At 42.1% G+C, this 16,799-nt stretch overlaps 1 protein-coding gene across 1 annotated transcript in view; it reads right to left on the bottom strand.

Moving 5' to 3' along the window:
- The window catches only part of astn1 (astrotactin 1), a gene marked incomplete at both ends in the record, with an annotated part of 706,990 nt that overhangs the window by 514,118 nt on the left and 176,073 nt on the right, over window positions 1-16,799 (bottom strand). The window contains one exon of the mRNA XM_084058603.1: window positions 1,024-1,176. Within this exon, the coding sequence (XP_083914729.1) occupies window positions 1,024-1,176 (153 nt within the window). The remainder of the gene's footprint in view (window positions 1-1,023; window positions 1,177-16,799) is intronic.

The raw sequence follows: 16,799 nt of genomic DNA, 5'->3' as shown, positions 1-16,799 counted from the left end.
ATCTGTATGGTAGAGAGTATGTTAACACAATATAACTTACAATAAAAATTGGGGTGGTTGTATTGTGTCTCCCTGCTCTTCTATGGAGACATTTAGATCATGTCTCACCTTACTAGACACTGACACGGATTTTGACCTGATGGTCAAGATTCAATTTATCCCCTGAGCCAGCAGGCAGGCTCTATTAGCTCAATGGTAAAAAAAAAAAATGTTCCACTTGCGCAGGAAACCGGGTTCAAATCCGGGGTAGAAGATGAAAGTTACATCATTTTTAACTTTTTTCTTTCCACTAAAAACTCAAAAAAGTGTGGGTCCCGGAGAAACACCAAAATTTCTCTTTTGGAGTTTCGAGCTGAAAAAGTTTGGGAGCCCCTGATCTACAGTATGCTATAAATGCATTTTTTTTACATTTTATTTTATTATTTTTCGTATGAGTCATCGTCGAACCACACACCCACATATGACGTTCGGGACATAATGTGCTTTTTTTTTTTGGGTTATGTGAGTCATGATGCGTCATGGCGATGAGAACACGGTGTGGTTATCAGTGGCGTGCACAGACATTTTGAGGGGCAGGTGCTCAAGTAAATTATACTTTTTTTTGTTTACTTGGTCTGCTCTTTTTTCCCTCTACACCTATACCTCTTTGCCAAAAATAGCCGATCTACAATTAAATACAATAATACAATTAAATACAATAAAAACGATCTACTTGTAGATCTGCTATTTTTGGCTAAAGTTCTCCTCAGAAAAGGGATGCTAGGTTTCGAGTGGTTATGGTGAAAAGAAAAATCATATCACATAAAGATTTGGCGGACCCCCTGTAGTAACTCTGAGGACCCCCTAGGGGTCCCGGACCCCCCTGTTGAAGACCCCTGCTGTAAAACTGAAAAAAAGGGCACTTCTGGTCAAGAGGGCAAAAAGGGCAGAGTGCTCTAGCACCACCTAGAGTCTATCTGTGCACGTCCCTGGTGGTTATGGATGGTTTTAAGGTGTTATAGAACCAGGTTCTCTTGTCCTTACCCCCGGAGCCCCACGCGCTCGCGTTGACGTTACCGTTTCTCATACCTCGACTCCGGCGCCGGCTGCGGTTGGGGTCGGTGTAAAAGGCCAGCTGAGGCTCGCTGTCTGCCTCCGTCCCCGAGTCCCCGTCCGGGTTCAAGAACGTGGAACCCGCTGTTAAGGATTCACACAGAAAACAAACAAAAAAACAGCTCACTTGAAAGAAAGCAAACGCCGGTGGAACCAACCATGATGGATTCAAGATGGATTATATGGAGGGTGATATGCACTGCAGTGGTGGAAAAAGTACTCAAATGTTTTACTTAGGTAAAAGTACCAATATTGCAATGTAGAAAAGAAATACTCTGTTACAAGTGAAAGCCTGGAATTCAAAATGTACTTGAGTAAAAGTACAACGGTATTGGTATCAAAATGGACTTAAAGTACCAAAAGTAGAAAGTACTCATTATGCAGAAGGTCCCATTTCACAAGTTTTCGAATATAACAATATTTTGAAAATAGCAGATCTACAATGCGTCACATCGTGACGCATTGTGAGCTTGTAGATCGGCTATTTTCAAATAGCCAAAGTTTAAATAGGGCTGAAGGGGTTAATGTATGTTTTGTAATAATAATACAAATCTACAAAGTAACTACAGTTTTCAAATAATTGTAGTGGAGTAAAAGTACAATATTTGGATCCAAGATGTAGAGGAGTAGAAGTACAGTAAGAGTATTGGAAATTGGAAATACTCCAGTAAAGTACAAATACCAAAAAAATGTACTTAAGCAAATGTACTTAGTTACTTTACACCACTGGTGATATGGCACAAGACAAACACACAAATAAAAGTCAAATGAAAATGGCCGGATCTAGACCAAGGATTCTATAATCTAGGAATTAACCACATGAATCCTAGTTACTTTTTATAATATTTTGGCAAAATATTGCTTTTATAATAATTTGGCAAACATTGACATCAAACAATTTACATTTTGATGGTAGAAGAAGAGGGATAAAGGAGAGGGGGAGGGTAGAACCGGTCAGTAAAGTAAATATGATTTAAAATGTCGTTGCAGATGGCATAGCTCTGGTCAATAGCGTTAGGAGTTCTCCTTAACGCTGGAGTTGAAAGCCTTCTCTACTTAGTGGGAACACTCTGAGCCCCCACCTCACGTCTAAAATACACTTTTTGGCCAGACAAGAAAATATTTCACCGGAAGAAAGAATCTGGTCAATAGTGGAGTGGAGTAACCAAAAACATTATTTCCTTCCAGTGAAATATTGTCTTTGGTGGCCAAAAAGTGTATTTTAGACGGGGGGGGGCTCAGATTGTCCCCACTAAGTAGAGTAGGCTTTCAACTCCATAAAACCATCTTTGTTTTGAAAAGTGTATTTTTTTATTTTTACTAAAGACGAGAGGCTGCGCAGCCTGCACTCCTTCTAACGCTATGGACCAGAGCTACAGATTGCATAGGGAATGCAGATGGTATGGCAGAGATGTCAAGTTGATAGTATCACACACTGAAGATAGCATTCCTTATGTTCAAGTACAAAGTCTCATTTGGACATCTCACAGAATGCATACTATCCTTACATAAAAATAACAAGTTTATCCTTGATGAACATTTCCACACAAAGAAACGCATCAAGGCAAGAGAACTAACAGTTGACCACAAGGGGATTTATACTTGTTGCACGTTTTTTATCGTACACCAAAAATAACTTATCTGCTCACAACGCGAACGCAAACAAGTATAAATCATGGAAAAATAACACATGATCTAGTATGGAAAACATCGACGGCTTGTTTCCACATTGGTTTTATTTGATGTCTGTAATTCTACTTTTACTAGATGTAATATTCCTTCTAGAGTTCAAACTCAACGAGATGTGTTTACTTTACAGATGAATCAAAACAATCATTTCTAATTCATGTAAAGTGCGATTGAGCAACCCTGAGAAGTGCTTTTATGAATAAAATATGTTATTAACACATCCACTGCCAGGCCCGTAGTCCTACGGGCCGTTAAATCCAACCGTTAACTGCCGTTCCCGTAGTCCTACGGGGCGGGTGTTTTCCCATGTTAAATCGTGCAGGTGCAGATTCCGGATTTTTTTTGCACTTCCGGTCTCGAAGGGGGCGGGCCGGAAACGAAATAATACTGTTTCCGGTTTTTCTCCCGCCTCCGTTTCCTGTCTAGCGTCTAGCTTTGGACGCCATTATCTCTGGCTTGTTGTTTTTCTCACCACATCCACCATTTTAGCGTTTTCCTCTCGTTCTCCAGAATGCAGTGTCGGATCGCGGCACGGTTTTCAGCGTTTTGTTCGGTCGGGTCCCGTGTTTGTGTCGAACCAAATGAACGCGGATTTTAAACGGATTTAGCGGGGCCTATGACGGAATCAAAAAAACAAAAAAGGTAAGAAATAGCGTGGCACTACGATGGACGTTCTGAGATTAGCCGATGGCAGTCAATGTGTTAACACACAGTCAAGCAACTGAATGCAAAGGAACAGCATCTTCTGCTGATTCCTGGCAACACGACGCAAGCAGACTATTTAAAAAAAAAATATGTTTATCCCACAATTGTGTAACCCATGTTTTCACCCAGTGCCAATTGCCTATGTAATCATGGGTGCTACTCTCCCTCTGCCAGCCTGGGGAGAGCCCAGAACTGAGCTCATGCTTCCTTCAATGCATGAGGAGCTAGCAAGCCGCTTCTTATCACCCGACAGGGGGGGGCAGTTTCCCCGGTAGCGCGTGGAAGGAACACATTATTCCAACCAGTTCCTTTCCCCTCCATCAGGATATATATTATACAGTATATACTGAGTAATGAGGGGATCGCATTTAAAATATGACATATGTGCAAATTCATTGCATCAGTCATATTATTATTAATAAGCAGTAGAAATGATGAGGAAATAAAAATTCTATTCAGGACATGTCAAAGTGCTCTAGCATTAGTGAATCAAAATGATGGTAATGGAATTTCAAGCTTTTCCTGTTTGATGTACAAAGTCAAGCTGCTAAACAGGTTTAAACTGCTGGACAAATAATGTTTCAGAAATAAAAAAACAAAGACAATGAGGAAACCAAGAGAAAATCAAAACACTACACCAGAAAAATGGAGTGATTGTGAAAGTGAACTATGATAATAACCCTGACAAAACTGGTGAGTAATTCAGACAAAGAGAAAGCCCTGTGATGGACGAGTCATGCAAATCATAACGTTGTGTTTCTTTCTGTCAAAGAACCTTGCCAACAATAACCGACTTGCATTCCTCTCCTCTGCTCTTTTTGCATTATTCATTTTGCTTAGAAAACCATTTTCCACGTTACACTCATAATCAGGCGGGCAGGCCATCAAGGTACCGACTCTTACAAACAATCTTTCACTTCAGTTTATCACAACAACCGTCGCAACAAGGCACAGAGACGCAGCCACTCTCAAGGAACAAATAGACAACATACATCCATGAGATGAAAAACATGAAGGAAAAAAAAAACAATTGCACATCAGATATCGGGAATGTGTTTTATACCATTCAATCCGGGAACACATCTCTGTCATTTTTAGATTTATTTGGCTATTCAAAAATAGCAGATCTACAAGCTCATAGCGCGGCACCGGGTGCCGTGCTTTGTAGATGTGCTATTTGTTTTTAAATCTTGAAAATGTGTGCAAATATTTAAATATATATTTTTGAAAGCGCACATTTTGTAAAATATTTTTTGTTCCAGGGATTTGCCTTACAAATGTTCAATTTAAAATATATATATACTGTATTCAAATATTTGCAAACATTTTCATGATAAAAAAAATATATATATCTACAAGCTCATAGTGCGGCAAACGGTGCCGTGCTATGAGCTTGTATATCTGCAACAAAAATAAATAAATAGCCAAAGAAATCTAAAATGACAGATCATGCGTCCCCCGGATTGAATGTGTTGTATTAGGATGTATTTGGATGAACAATGCTGACGTCTATTTTTCTTTCTTTCTTTCTTTTTTTTTGGGCCACGCTGCAGCTCATGACAAAATGCTTTCATTCCCCAGAATGTGGATGAGGATGAGGGGGGAGGATATGGGATAAGATCCAAGCTAAGGCGCTATGATGTACACACAGCTCCATACGGGTGGATAACGTTGTTCAAGTCAAATCCTGTTTGTTCTTTCAATATGCCCCGGCCTCGCCCAGATGGAAAACGGCCCTGGCTCACATCAAAGCTGGGGGGGCTAAAGTAAACACTGAACAGACCTTAACCTTCTTGTCACTGCCTACAGTATATCGCCGCTGTCCGGTGGATACCTCACATGTCCAAAAGAGTTTTTCATTTTTCAGAAAATGGAAAAATGTACCTGTGTTCCAATAGATCCAAAGTAGTTATTGAACTGAATGAATATTTGCCATTGGTTCAATATTTTGCTCAACTCAGTCTTAAAGCGGCACTATAACTTTTTGTAATGAAAAAAATAATAATTTTGTCCAATCTGTATCTAGACTTTGTTACCCATTGAGACCTGGAACTGTGTCATTTTTAGATTCGAGCTAAAAAGCTTTATTTTACACTTTGGCTATTCAAAAATAGCAGATATACAAGCTCATAGCGCGGCACCGAGTGCCGCGCTATGAGCTTGTAGATCTGCTATTTTTTGAAAAATCGTGAAAATGTGTGCAAATCTTTCAATATATATATCTTTAAAGCGAACATTTTTAACTAAAATCTTTGCTTCTGGGGGTCCCTGGAACAAAATATTTTGATGGGGGTCCGCGGCCAAATACATATAATTTTGGGGGTCCTTGACATGAAAAAGATTGAGCACCACTGATATAGAAACATAAGTTTTTCAGAAAACTGTTGAGATTTAGGAGACATGTAGAATCGGCTTCAGGTCTCAATGGGTTAATACAATATAACTTTTATAATTGGGGTGGTTGTATTTCGTCTCCCTGCTCTTCTATTGAGACATTTACATTGTGTCAAAGGTCATGTCTCACCTAGAATGTCAGCACTTGCGCAGGAAACCGGATTCAAATCCGGGGTAGAAGAGGAAAGTTACATCACCACTTTCACTTTCCAAAATTCCCCCAAAAAAACAGTGATCTACGAGCTCAAAATGGGTGTGAGCATGTAGATCGGCTATTGTGCGTACATTTGATGTTTTCCCACCTCTGACAGTAGGTTATGTTTGTAGGGGGAACATAATATAATAAACAATGCTCTGGGATGCAATGCGTTGGCTTTTCCTTTAGACGTTTGCTAAACTGTTTGTTTCAACAGCAGTATCAATTAGAGCTGAAGGACCGATAGGCTTGTCTTACACAGTGTTAGTGGAACTGCCTATCAACAAAGTGAGCGGCCAAAATCCATAAAAGGTTTTGCCGCCTCAGCGGGGAAACGTTGTGCGTCGACAAATTTGCTCCGACGTTGAGCTCAATGACAATAACTTTAAAAATCCAAAACCAGGAGATTGCATTTGACTAAACCGCCTGGAAGATATATCCCTACGAGACCACAGTGAATGAGATGGCGTGACAACCCTACCCGACAACAGTGGTGTAAAGTAAGTACATTTACTCAAATACTGTACTAATAAGTACAATTTTGAGGTACTTTTACTTTGTGTATGTATGATGTGTACGAGCTTGTAGATTATTTTTGAAAATTCGTGAAAATGTGTGCAAATATTTGAATATATATATTTTAAAGCGAACATTTTTAACTCAAATCTTTGCTTCTGGGGGGTCCCTGGAACAAAATATTTTGATGGGGGTCCGCGGCCAAATACATATCATTTTGGGGGTCCTTGACATGAAAAAGATTGAGCACCACTAATATAGAAACATACGTTTTTCAGAAAACTGATGGGATTTAGGAGACATGTAGAATCGGCTTCAGGTCTCAATGGGTTAAGCTTTTTTTTTTTTCTTCTTTTTTTATGTTGTTGGTTTCACAGCAATACATGCTTCGGTTGTGAAGAATGTATTGTGTAAATAATATCTCTGCCAGCCAGGAGGACAGCACTGTGGAGTTCTGGCACTGCTTTCCATACAGTAGGCAGAGAATAGGATTTTTTTTTCTCTCCTGTTCCTTGTCTTTCTTTTTTTTTTTGCATCACACCATTGTTTCAGCGACATTTCAACACGGCTGATTTGAGAAAGACAACAATAAGTGTTGCAGTATCATTTCCCCCAAGAAGTTTTTTTTCCTTGGCAGGGGGACGGGTACTTGTGTGAAATAGACTGTTGTGCCAATACAAATCTATTCCATCCCACTGCAGGCTGTGTGTTTTTTAAGGATATTTTGTTTTTTTGTTTCGTTTCTTGATGCCAGGCCAGAAGAACATTCTTCTAAACCGAGTTCCTGGTTGGTTTTCTTTAGGGTAATGAGTGTTTCCTCCAGGCGCACGCACACGCACACGCACACGCACACGCACACACACACACACACACACACACACACACGACACTTCTATTTTTTGTCGCATGGGCTGGTTTGAACAACAATCATTTTCGCAATCTATTGTTAATGTTTTTGTGGAAAATATATATATTGATTGGTGTTGAATGGTTCTTAATGTGATGTCCAGGTTTTTTCCAAGGGGCTAGCATCCGGGTTGTAAATTGAGTCTGTATAGAGCGTGCCAAAAATCCTGAAGGGGGCGTCAACAAGTGTCTTTTGGTAGCGGCGGACATCTTTGAGGGGTAAAAACCAGGTTGACTTAACATTGCCCAATGCCACGCCCAATGCACCCCCCCCCCCCCCCCCCCCCCCCCACCCCTGACAAGTTGGCACGCTCTATAGGAATTGACATATTTTTATGGCCTGTAGTCTCGCTGTTTCACCCCTGCTGGTGTCGGAAGCAATTAGGCTCTATTCAAGCGTATGGATTTTTGCCAAACTTTGATTTCATTACCTTAATACAGATTGTCATGCTTCCATTCGCTATAGAGTAAAGTCTTCTTTCAATCACCATGATATGCGTTTTGGTAAATTATGGTCTAATTTATTTAAACATTCATGATAAAGCAGGGTATGATGTAGGAGGGGCGTGGCTACCTGGTGATGATTTTGATTGACAAGCTACACAACCAATAGCATTCATTCCCCACCCCCGCTCTGGTCCCAACCAATAGCATTCATTGTCGAGTACATTTTTCGGGACGGATATAGAAAGATGGCGGATTTGAAATTGCTGAAAAATAGGCTTCATTAACGGTCTGTAGAGTCTATGGGCATAACGCTGTCCATATTTTTTTACAGTCTATGTTTTTTTTCACAGTATCTGAACTGTATTGATTCAACTGAATCAATACAGAAAGTGATAATCAACACGTAATCATTTAGGACACATGGGGAATATATAATGGGAGAGGGAACATCTGCACCATGCTCTTTATCAAACCTACAGAGATAACACTTCCTATGCATTCCTTATCTAATAAGCATAATTATAAAGCTGTGGTTCTCAAAGTGGGGTCCGGGGACCCCCAGGGGTCCTTAGAGGGGTACCAGGGGGTCCCCAGCCAAATTAGTTAATATAGTGTCACAATAATTTTAACCACTTTAACCATATTTTATAGTTTGGCTATACTATTCAGAGTGCCGCGCTATGAGCTTGTAGATCTGCTATTTTTTGAAAAAATCGTGAACATTTGTGCATATCTTTGAGTATATATTTTTAAAGCGAACATTTGTAACTCAAATCTTTGCTTATGGGGCGTCCCTGGAACAACATCTCATTTTGGGGGTCCTTGACATGAAAAGCTTCGAGAACCACTGTGATAAGGCATTATAATATGCTTATCGGGACAGAATTGTAACTCAAATCCCCCACATTAGTCAACATGTTGACTAATGTTTCAGTCCTCCACTTCCCAGTCACTCATTGGCCGCCTTGGGACTGAGAATGCGTTGCCCAACGGCGCTGCACCCAAAAAAACTGCGGGTGTCGAGAGCGCTGAAGCGTGTGCTGAGAAGAGGAGCACGTCTTTACCATAGAAATACATGAAAAGAATGGCAGACTGCTGCTGCCAGCTCAAGGCCACGGCCCCATAGTTGTTTATATTGACTCAATAGTTTTGGAACGACAACTCTGAACGTAATTTAAAACCTATAGCGCGCCCTGAATAATCAAATACAGTGATTCACTCTGCCTTTTCATCGACTAAATGACTAATGTCTGGGCCAGAGCCATCACACTACACTTCATGTGAATGCAACGCGAGAGATTTCTATACCTTAGTTTGAGCGGAGCTGGCTGCAGGCTGTTTTAGCCTACGCACAGTGGCGTGCACAGACATTTTGAGGGCCAGGTGTTCAAGTAAATTATACTTTTTGTTGTTGACTTGGTCTGCTCTTGTTTCCCTCTACACCTATACCTCTTTGCCAAAAATAGCCGATCTACAAGCTCACAACGCCTCGCAGCGCGAGGCGTTGTGCGCTTGTAGATCTGCTATTTTTGGCTAAAGTTCTCCTCAGAAAAGGGATGCTAGGTTTCGAGTGGTTATGGTAAAAAGAAAAATCATATCACACAAAGAATTGGCAGACCCCCTGTAGTAACTCTGAGGACCCCCCCTAGGGGTCCCGGACCTCCTGTTGAAGACCCCTGCTGTAAACTGAAAAAGAAAAAAAATATATTTTTTTTTCTAAAGGGCACTTCTGGTCAAGAGGGCAAAGGGCAGGTGCTCTAGCACCACCTAGAGTCTATCTGTGCACGTCCCTGGCAACACTTACTGTACTTCCTGAATGAATATCTCCACACCAGAATAAGACAGCCGGACCGTTTTGTTTATGAACTCTGTCATTTTAACTAGATGTTGTGGTTAACTAGGTTCACAACACGGGCACTGCTGGCCTGGTGGTTAAGGGTTTCATGACACGCTGGTTTACAAAACATTAAACGTCTTCATCATGGTCCTTCAAACGAGTATTAAAAAGTTTTGACTGACGAATCCACTCCAGTGAGACATGGCAGGTTGTTTTCTCTCTGTGTTCTGAGGCCTTTTCAGCTGCAATGAAAAGGCCTTTTCACATTGGCCTATTATAGCGCCAGGAGGCCATAATAACCTACCTGACCTGGCGGAGACTTGTGCTCCGAGGAGCACTTTTTCTAGTTAATTATTATTAAATGTGCCTGCCATGCAATGGGAAAACAACTTATTGTAATCTGCCATACTTAATATTTATGTGTTTACTCCCGTAAACTTCGGCCCCTAGTCCTCCTGCATGGTTTACACAACCCCGGCAATATATACATCAAAATGTGCGGCTCGGCCGCGGCAAGTGTGCTATATATATCTATTTTTTTTTTTTCAAAAAACAACGTAACCACGGCCCCTTTTGTCCCCCATCGAAAACCCATGTTAAAAAAAAAGCGCCCGAAACACTCTGAAACTTCACCTAAGAGGGGGTTTGTCAATCCACCATACAGTACGACATCCGTTTTCTTCTTTGATGCTCACTTTTTTTTGTTTGTTTTAGGTTTAGTTTTTTTTCTTTTCGAATCGAAAGGTATAGGTCTCGATGTTTCTAACCTTTGGGAAAGTGGTTAAATCAAGCATTGAAATATCCCCCAGAAATATAAAAAATTCACAGTGTTGAGGCCAGAATCGACTACCCAAACACCAGTTAGGAACACGTTTCAGGCAGGGCCGTCAATTAGGTATGTAGCTCCAGACTTTTACTTGTAACAGAGTATCTATGTATTTCAGTATCGATATTTTTACTTGAGTAAAAAAACTTGGTGCATTTTCCACCACTGGCTCACATCACTAGTTGGTTGTTATGGCTGCCAGTTCCCACTTGATGTTGTGAGGGAGTTCAGACTGCTCCACACCGTACTGAATAACTGCTAGCTTACATAATGTCTTAAGACTAGGACTTAAGTCTAAGATGAAAATGTCATCAGAGGGTTTGTCGCCTCTTTGTTTGGATCCTCTAAAGAGGATGACACGATCTCCCATCATGCAACAGCACATACCATACATCTTAGACGGGCATTTTCCCTTGGGCTCAACCTTCTTCCAGCAGAAGGTCTCTGGACTGAATCTCCACAGATCATTGAAGGTCTGGTAAGCGTCGATGCCACCAAATATGTACAGCTCTCCATTGTAGGCAAAGGCTGAATGACTCCTGCGTCTTTCAGGAAGAAGCTGTGCAGAAGGTGTGTTCAGCCAGCAGTTGGTCTCTGTGTCAAACACTCTGATGGTGTTGTAGTCGAACCCCCACCCCCCCCACACCTCTCCCCCAAATACAAACATCTTTGTCCCGATGATGGTGGCAGAGTGACGGCATGAAGCAGGTGGTGGAGTTCCTCTGGTGTTAATTAAAGACCAGACCATTGTGCTGGTGTCCAACTTGTACATGTCATTAGTCCATGCAGACAGCTTGGTGATTCCTCCATGGATAATCATGACCTTCTCCAACACACAGGCTGAGTGGTAAACCCTTCCTTCTGGAACAGTCCCATAAACCCTGGGTTTCAACCATGTGTGGGCGTCGACATCAAATGCATAAATCACATTGTCGTATTCCTCTCCACAGTATCCTCCCCAGATATAGACTGTATCTTCTATCAGCACAGCTGTGCAGCCGAAGCGCTTGGGGGGAACCTTAAGGTGACGTTCTCCTCTTCCAGGTGTCACCGGAGGCGGCTTCACCAGGCATAAAGACACTGAGTTGAAGACATGCACCTCAGTCGGTTCCATGTTGTTTCCCTCACAGTAGCCTCCAAAGGAATAAACCTTGAGCTCCACATTAACATAAGCATAACCGGGTCCTCCTGGTCTTCCATTCTGATGTACCATCCAGCAGAACATGTCTCTCACACCCTAGATCAAACTGGATTGGTCAAGTCTTGCTCTGTAAAAGTATAGAGTCCTGTCGTGGGCGCTTACCACTTATTGGTTCAGTGCCGCAAATGTTTGACAAATCTACAAAGCCGATACGTTGGTTGTTTAGCCAGTCAAGGAAGCCGGTGACTTTTTGCTAATATAGCAGAATGAACGCTATCTCAATCGCAGCCAAGGCAGTTTGATCCACTGAGTTGACAAAGTATTTCCAGGGGGAAGTCACTACATGCAGCCGTATCCGTTGGTAAAAGTTGCTAAATGACGTTGTTTTCATTTGAAAATGCAGTTTTAAAGGACACGTCGTGATGACGACATTGTGACGTCGTTGCGTGATGATGTCACGACTCAGATTACCCAATGACGTTACTGCAACTGACTGCCGCCGTTAAACACTTCAACCACATTGAAGCCCATCCGGTCAAACTGGTTTAAATTTGTTGTATTCCGACGGAACCGATACACGCCGCTACAAAGACCTGCTGTTAAGCAAAAAAAATAGACCGTCTACAACAGCTGTTGCCGACGATGTCGTGTTTACCCAACGTTAAATCCATCTTGTATTGCATCAGTGATGAGCAACATAAGATGATTAACCCTTTAACTGCCAGAGTAATAGTGTAATGTCTGTGTGCATCTGGGGATGAAATGGTCACTCATGTGTTAGAGAAAAATGCCACCTAGTGGGAAAACCAAACAAAAAACACTAAAAGTAGTTTTAGTTGTCTTTGGCGGTCTGAGCCATTGGGAAAAAAAGGTATACCACATATAGGCTCTTTGATGTATGTCACTCCCTGACTGTCTCCCTATTTCCTGTCATGAATCCACTGTACTATCAATAAAGGCAGAAATAAATTCAACAGTAATAGGCCAAAACCTGAAGTGGGCCTGTATAGTGCCACCATGAGGCTGATTTGAGAGATTTGGACACGCACGCACGCACGCACGCACGCACGCACGCACGCACACACACACACACACACACACACACACACACACACACACACACACACACACACACACACACACACACACACACACACACACACACACACACACACACACACACACACACACACACACACACACACACACACACACACACACACACACAGTCTGTGCCTGGCCTTGGGCTTGGCAGAGATAGTAATGTTCAGGACTCACTGGTACACACAAGACACACAGAAACTCTACCTAAAAGGAACATTTAACAATGCCACAGGTGTCTACCCTTGCTGAAATTGGGCTGCATGTTCCAATTGTAAAAAGGTCAACACTTTTAGCAGCTTCGCGACCAAAAACAGAAGCATTACAAAGTGTAAAAAATGGATAACATGAAGCGCTAGGGTCAGTAACAACATATTTTGAGATGATCATCATTTATCATTATCATTTTTTTGAATAGCCAAGATTTGGCTCAACAAAGGAAATGGGAGAGCCATCACACTACACTTCATGTGAATGCAACGCGAGAGATTTCTAAACCTTAGTTTGAGCGGAGCAGGCTGCAGGCTGCCTACGCAACACCTACTGTACTTCCTGAATGAATATCTCCACACCAGAATAAGACAGCCGGACCGTTTTGTTTATAAACTCTGTCATTTTAACTAGATGTTGTGGTTAACTAGGTTCAACACGGGCGCTGCTGGCCTGGTGGTTAAGGTTTTCATGACATATGCTGGTTTACAAAACATTAAACGTCTTCATCATGGTCCTTCAAACGAGTATTAAAAGGTTTTGACTAGGGATGTCCGATATTATCGGCCTCCCGATATTATCGGCCGATATTAGCATAAAAATTGATATCGGGAAAATATCGGTATCGGTTTTTGAAAAAAAAAAAAAATTTTTTTTTTTTTTTTTTTTTTTTTTGCTTTATAAATAAGTTACAGGAGTTCTTACTGTATATGGTGTGTGTGATATGAAATTTGAGCTTACCCTAATCACAATAATCCCCGCATATATCGGTATCGGTTGATATCGGTATCGGTAATTAAGAGTTGGACAATATCGGTATATCGGTTATCGGTAAAAAAGCCAATATCGGACAACCCTAGTTTTGACTGACAAATCCACTCCAGTGAGACATGGCAGGTTGTTTTCTCTCTGTGTTCTGAGGCCTTTTCAGCTGCAATGAAAAATAAATGCATGCGGGTGTCGCTGTTTAGGGTTTTTGCCTGTCAATCATCGCCTCTGCTCTGCCCCCCCAAAAGGAGAAGGAGAGGAAGAAGAGGAGAGGGGCGGGATTAAGACCTGGAACGCATCGGTGTTATTTTAAGATGTATTTGGCTATTCAAAAATAACAGATCTACAAATGCCACCCTTTTCACATTGACCTGTTATAGCGCCACCAGCAGGTCTAATTTAGCAAACCACATATTTGGAACAAAATGCCTCAAATCATGAATTCAGTGTCCCATTGACGTGCAAGGCCTAAGAAGAAATGCCACCCTTTTCACATTGGCCTATTATAGCGCCACTAGGAGGCCATAATAACCTACCTGACCTGGCGGAGACTTGTGCTCCGAGGAGCACTTTTTCTAGTTAATCATTATTAAGTGTGCCTGCCATGCAATGGCAAAACAACTTATTGTAATCTGCCATACTTAATATTTATGTGTTTACTCCCGTAAACTTCGGCCCCCTACTCCTCCCGGCACGGTTTACGTAACCCCGGCAATATATACATCAAAATGTGCGGCTCGGCCGCGGCAAGTGTGCTATATATATATATATATATATATTTTTATTTTTATTTTTCTACAAAAAACAACGTAACCACGCCCCCTTTTGTCCCCCATCGAAAACCCATGTTAAAAAAGGGCCCGAAACACTCTGAAACTTCACCTAAGAGGGGGTTTGTCAATCCACCATACAGTACGACATCCGTTTTCTTCTTTGATGCTCACTTTTTTTTTTTTTTTAGGTTCAGTTTTCTTTCTTTTCAAATCGAATGGTATAGGTCTCGATGTTTCTAACCTTTGGGAAAGTGGTTAAATCAAGCATTGAAATATCCCCCAGAAATATGAAAAATTCACAGTGTTGAGGCCAAAATCGACTACCCAAACACCAGTTAGGCACACATTTCAGGCAGGGGCGTCAATTAGGTATGTAGCTCTAGACTTTTACTTGTAACAGAGTATTTCTGTATTGCAGTATCGATATTTTTACTTGAGTAAAAAAACTTGGTGCATTTTCCACCACTGGCTCACAGCACTAGTTGGTTGTTATGGCTGCCAGTTCCCACTTGATGTTGTGTGGGAGTTCAGACTGCTCCACACCGTACTGAATAACTGCTAGCTTACATAGTGTCTTAAGACTAGGACTTAAAGGAGAATTCCGGTCATTTTAAGTGTTATGTTTGATGTGTGTCAAATCACTTACCAACGTAGAAATGAAAATCGCGTTACTCGACAGATCCCCCTGTCAACCCCCACCGTTGGCATGATACTCCTATCGTGGATAGCCCAAATTCGCCTATTTTAACAAATGCAAAGTCTGTTTTTTTGCTTCTAGTACTCATTGTTGAGTCCCATGATAATGTAACAGGCGCTAAAACTCCCGACAAGCTAACGGCTAATAACAGAACGAGCTAATGCTGGTTGCTGGTTTCTCTCCCGACCTGGCAACCTGGGGCTGCCATGCAGAGAGATAAGCAGCCCCAGCGTTAGCTCGTTCTGTTATTAGCCGTTAGCTTGTCGGGAGTTTTAGCGCCTGTTACGTTATCATGGGACTCCACAATGAGTACTAGGAGAAAAAAACAGACTTTACATTTGTTAAAATAGGCGAATTTGGGCTATCCACGATAGGAGTATCATGGCAACGGTGGGGGTTGACAGGGGGATCTGTCGAGTAACGCGATTTTCATTTCTACGTTGGTAAGTGATTTGACACACATCAAACATAACACTTAAAATGACCGGAATTCTCCTTTAAGTCTAAGATGATCAGGTCATTAGAGGGGTTGTAGGCTCTTTGTTTGTATCCCCCAAAGAGGATGACACGATCTCCCATCATGCAACAGCACATGCCATACATCTTAGACGGGCCTTTCCCCTTGGGCTCAACCTTCTTCCAGGAGAAGGTCTCTGGACTGAATCTCCACAGATCATTGAAGGTCTGGTTACCGTTGATGCCACCAAATATGTACAGCTCTCCATGGTAGGCAAAGGCTGAATGACTCCTGCGTCTTTCAGGAAGAAGCTGTGCAGAAGGTGTGTTCAGCCAGCAGTCGGTCTCTGTGTCAAACACTCTGATGATGTTGCAGTAGGCCCACTGGTACCCCCAGCCCCCAAATACAGACATCTTTGTCCCGATGATGGTGGCAGAGTGACGGCATGAAGCAGGTGGTGGAGTTCCTCTGGTGTTAATTAAAGACCAGACCATTGTGGTGGTGTCCAACTTGTACATGTCATTAGTCAATAGTAGCTTGGTGTATCCTCCATGGATAAACATGACCTTCTCCAACACACAGGCTGAGTGGTAAAACCTTCCTTCTGGAACAGTCCCGGAAACCCTGGGTTTCAGCCATTTGTGGGCGTCGACATCAAATGCATAAAGCACATTGTCGAACTCCTCTCCACAGTATCCTCCCCAGATGTAGACTGAATCTTCTATCGGCACAGCTGTGCAGCCGTAGCGCTTGGAGGGAACCTCAAGGTGACGTTCTCCTCTTCCAGGCGTCACCGGAGGAGGCTTCACCCAGCACAAAGACACTGAGTTGAAGACATGCACCTCACTCGGTTCCATGTTGTTTCCCTCACAGTAGCCTCCAAAGGAATAAACCTTGTGCTCCACATTAACATAAGCATAACTTAGTACTCCTGGTCTTCCATTCTGATGTACCGTCCAGCAGAACATGTCTCTCACACCGTAGATCAAACTGGATTGGTCAAGTCTTGCTCTGTAAAAGTATAGAGTCCTGTCGTGGGCGCTT

The sequence above is a fragment of the Gymnoscopelus microlampas genome (assembly GCF_963454915.1).
Source record: "Gymnoscopelus microlampas genome assembly, chromosome: 5".
NCBI classification, from domain to species: domain Eukaryota; kingdom Metazoa; phylum Chordata; class Actinopteri; order Myctophiformes; family Myctophidae; genus Gymnoscopelus; species Gymnoscopelus microlampas.
The sequence above is the reverse complement of the archived record's forward strand: the minus strand, read 5'-3'. Positions and strand labels throughout refer to the sequence as shown.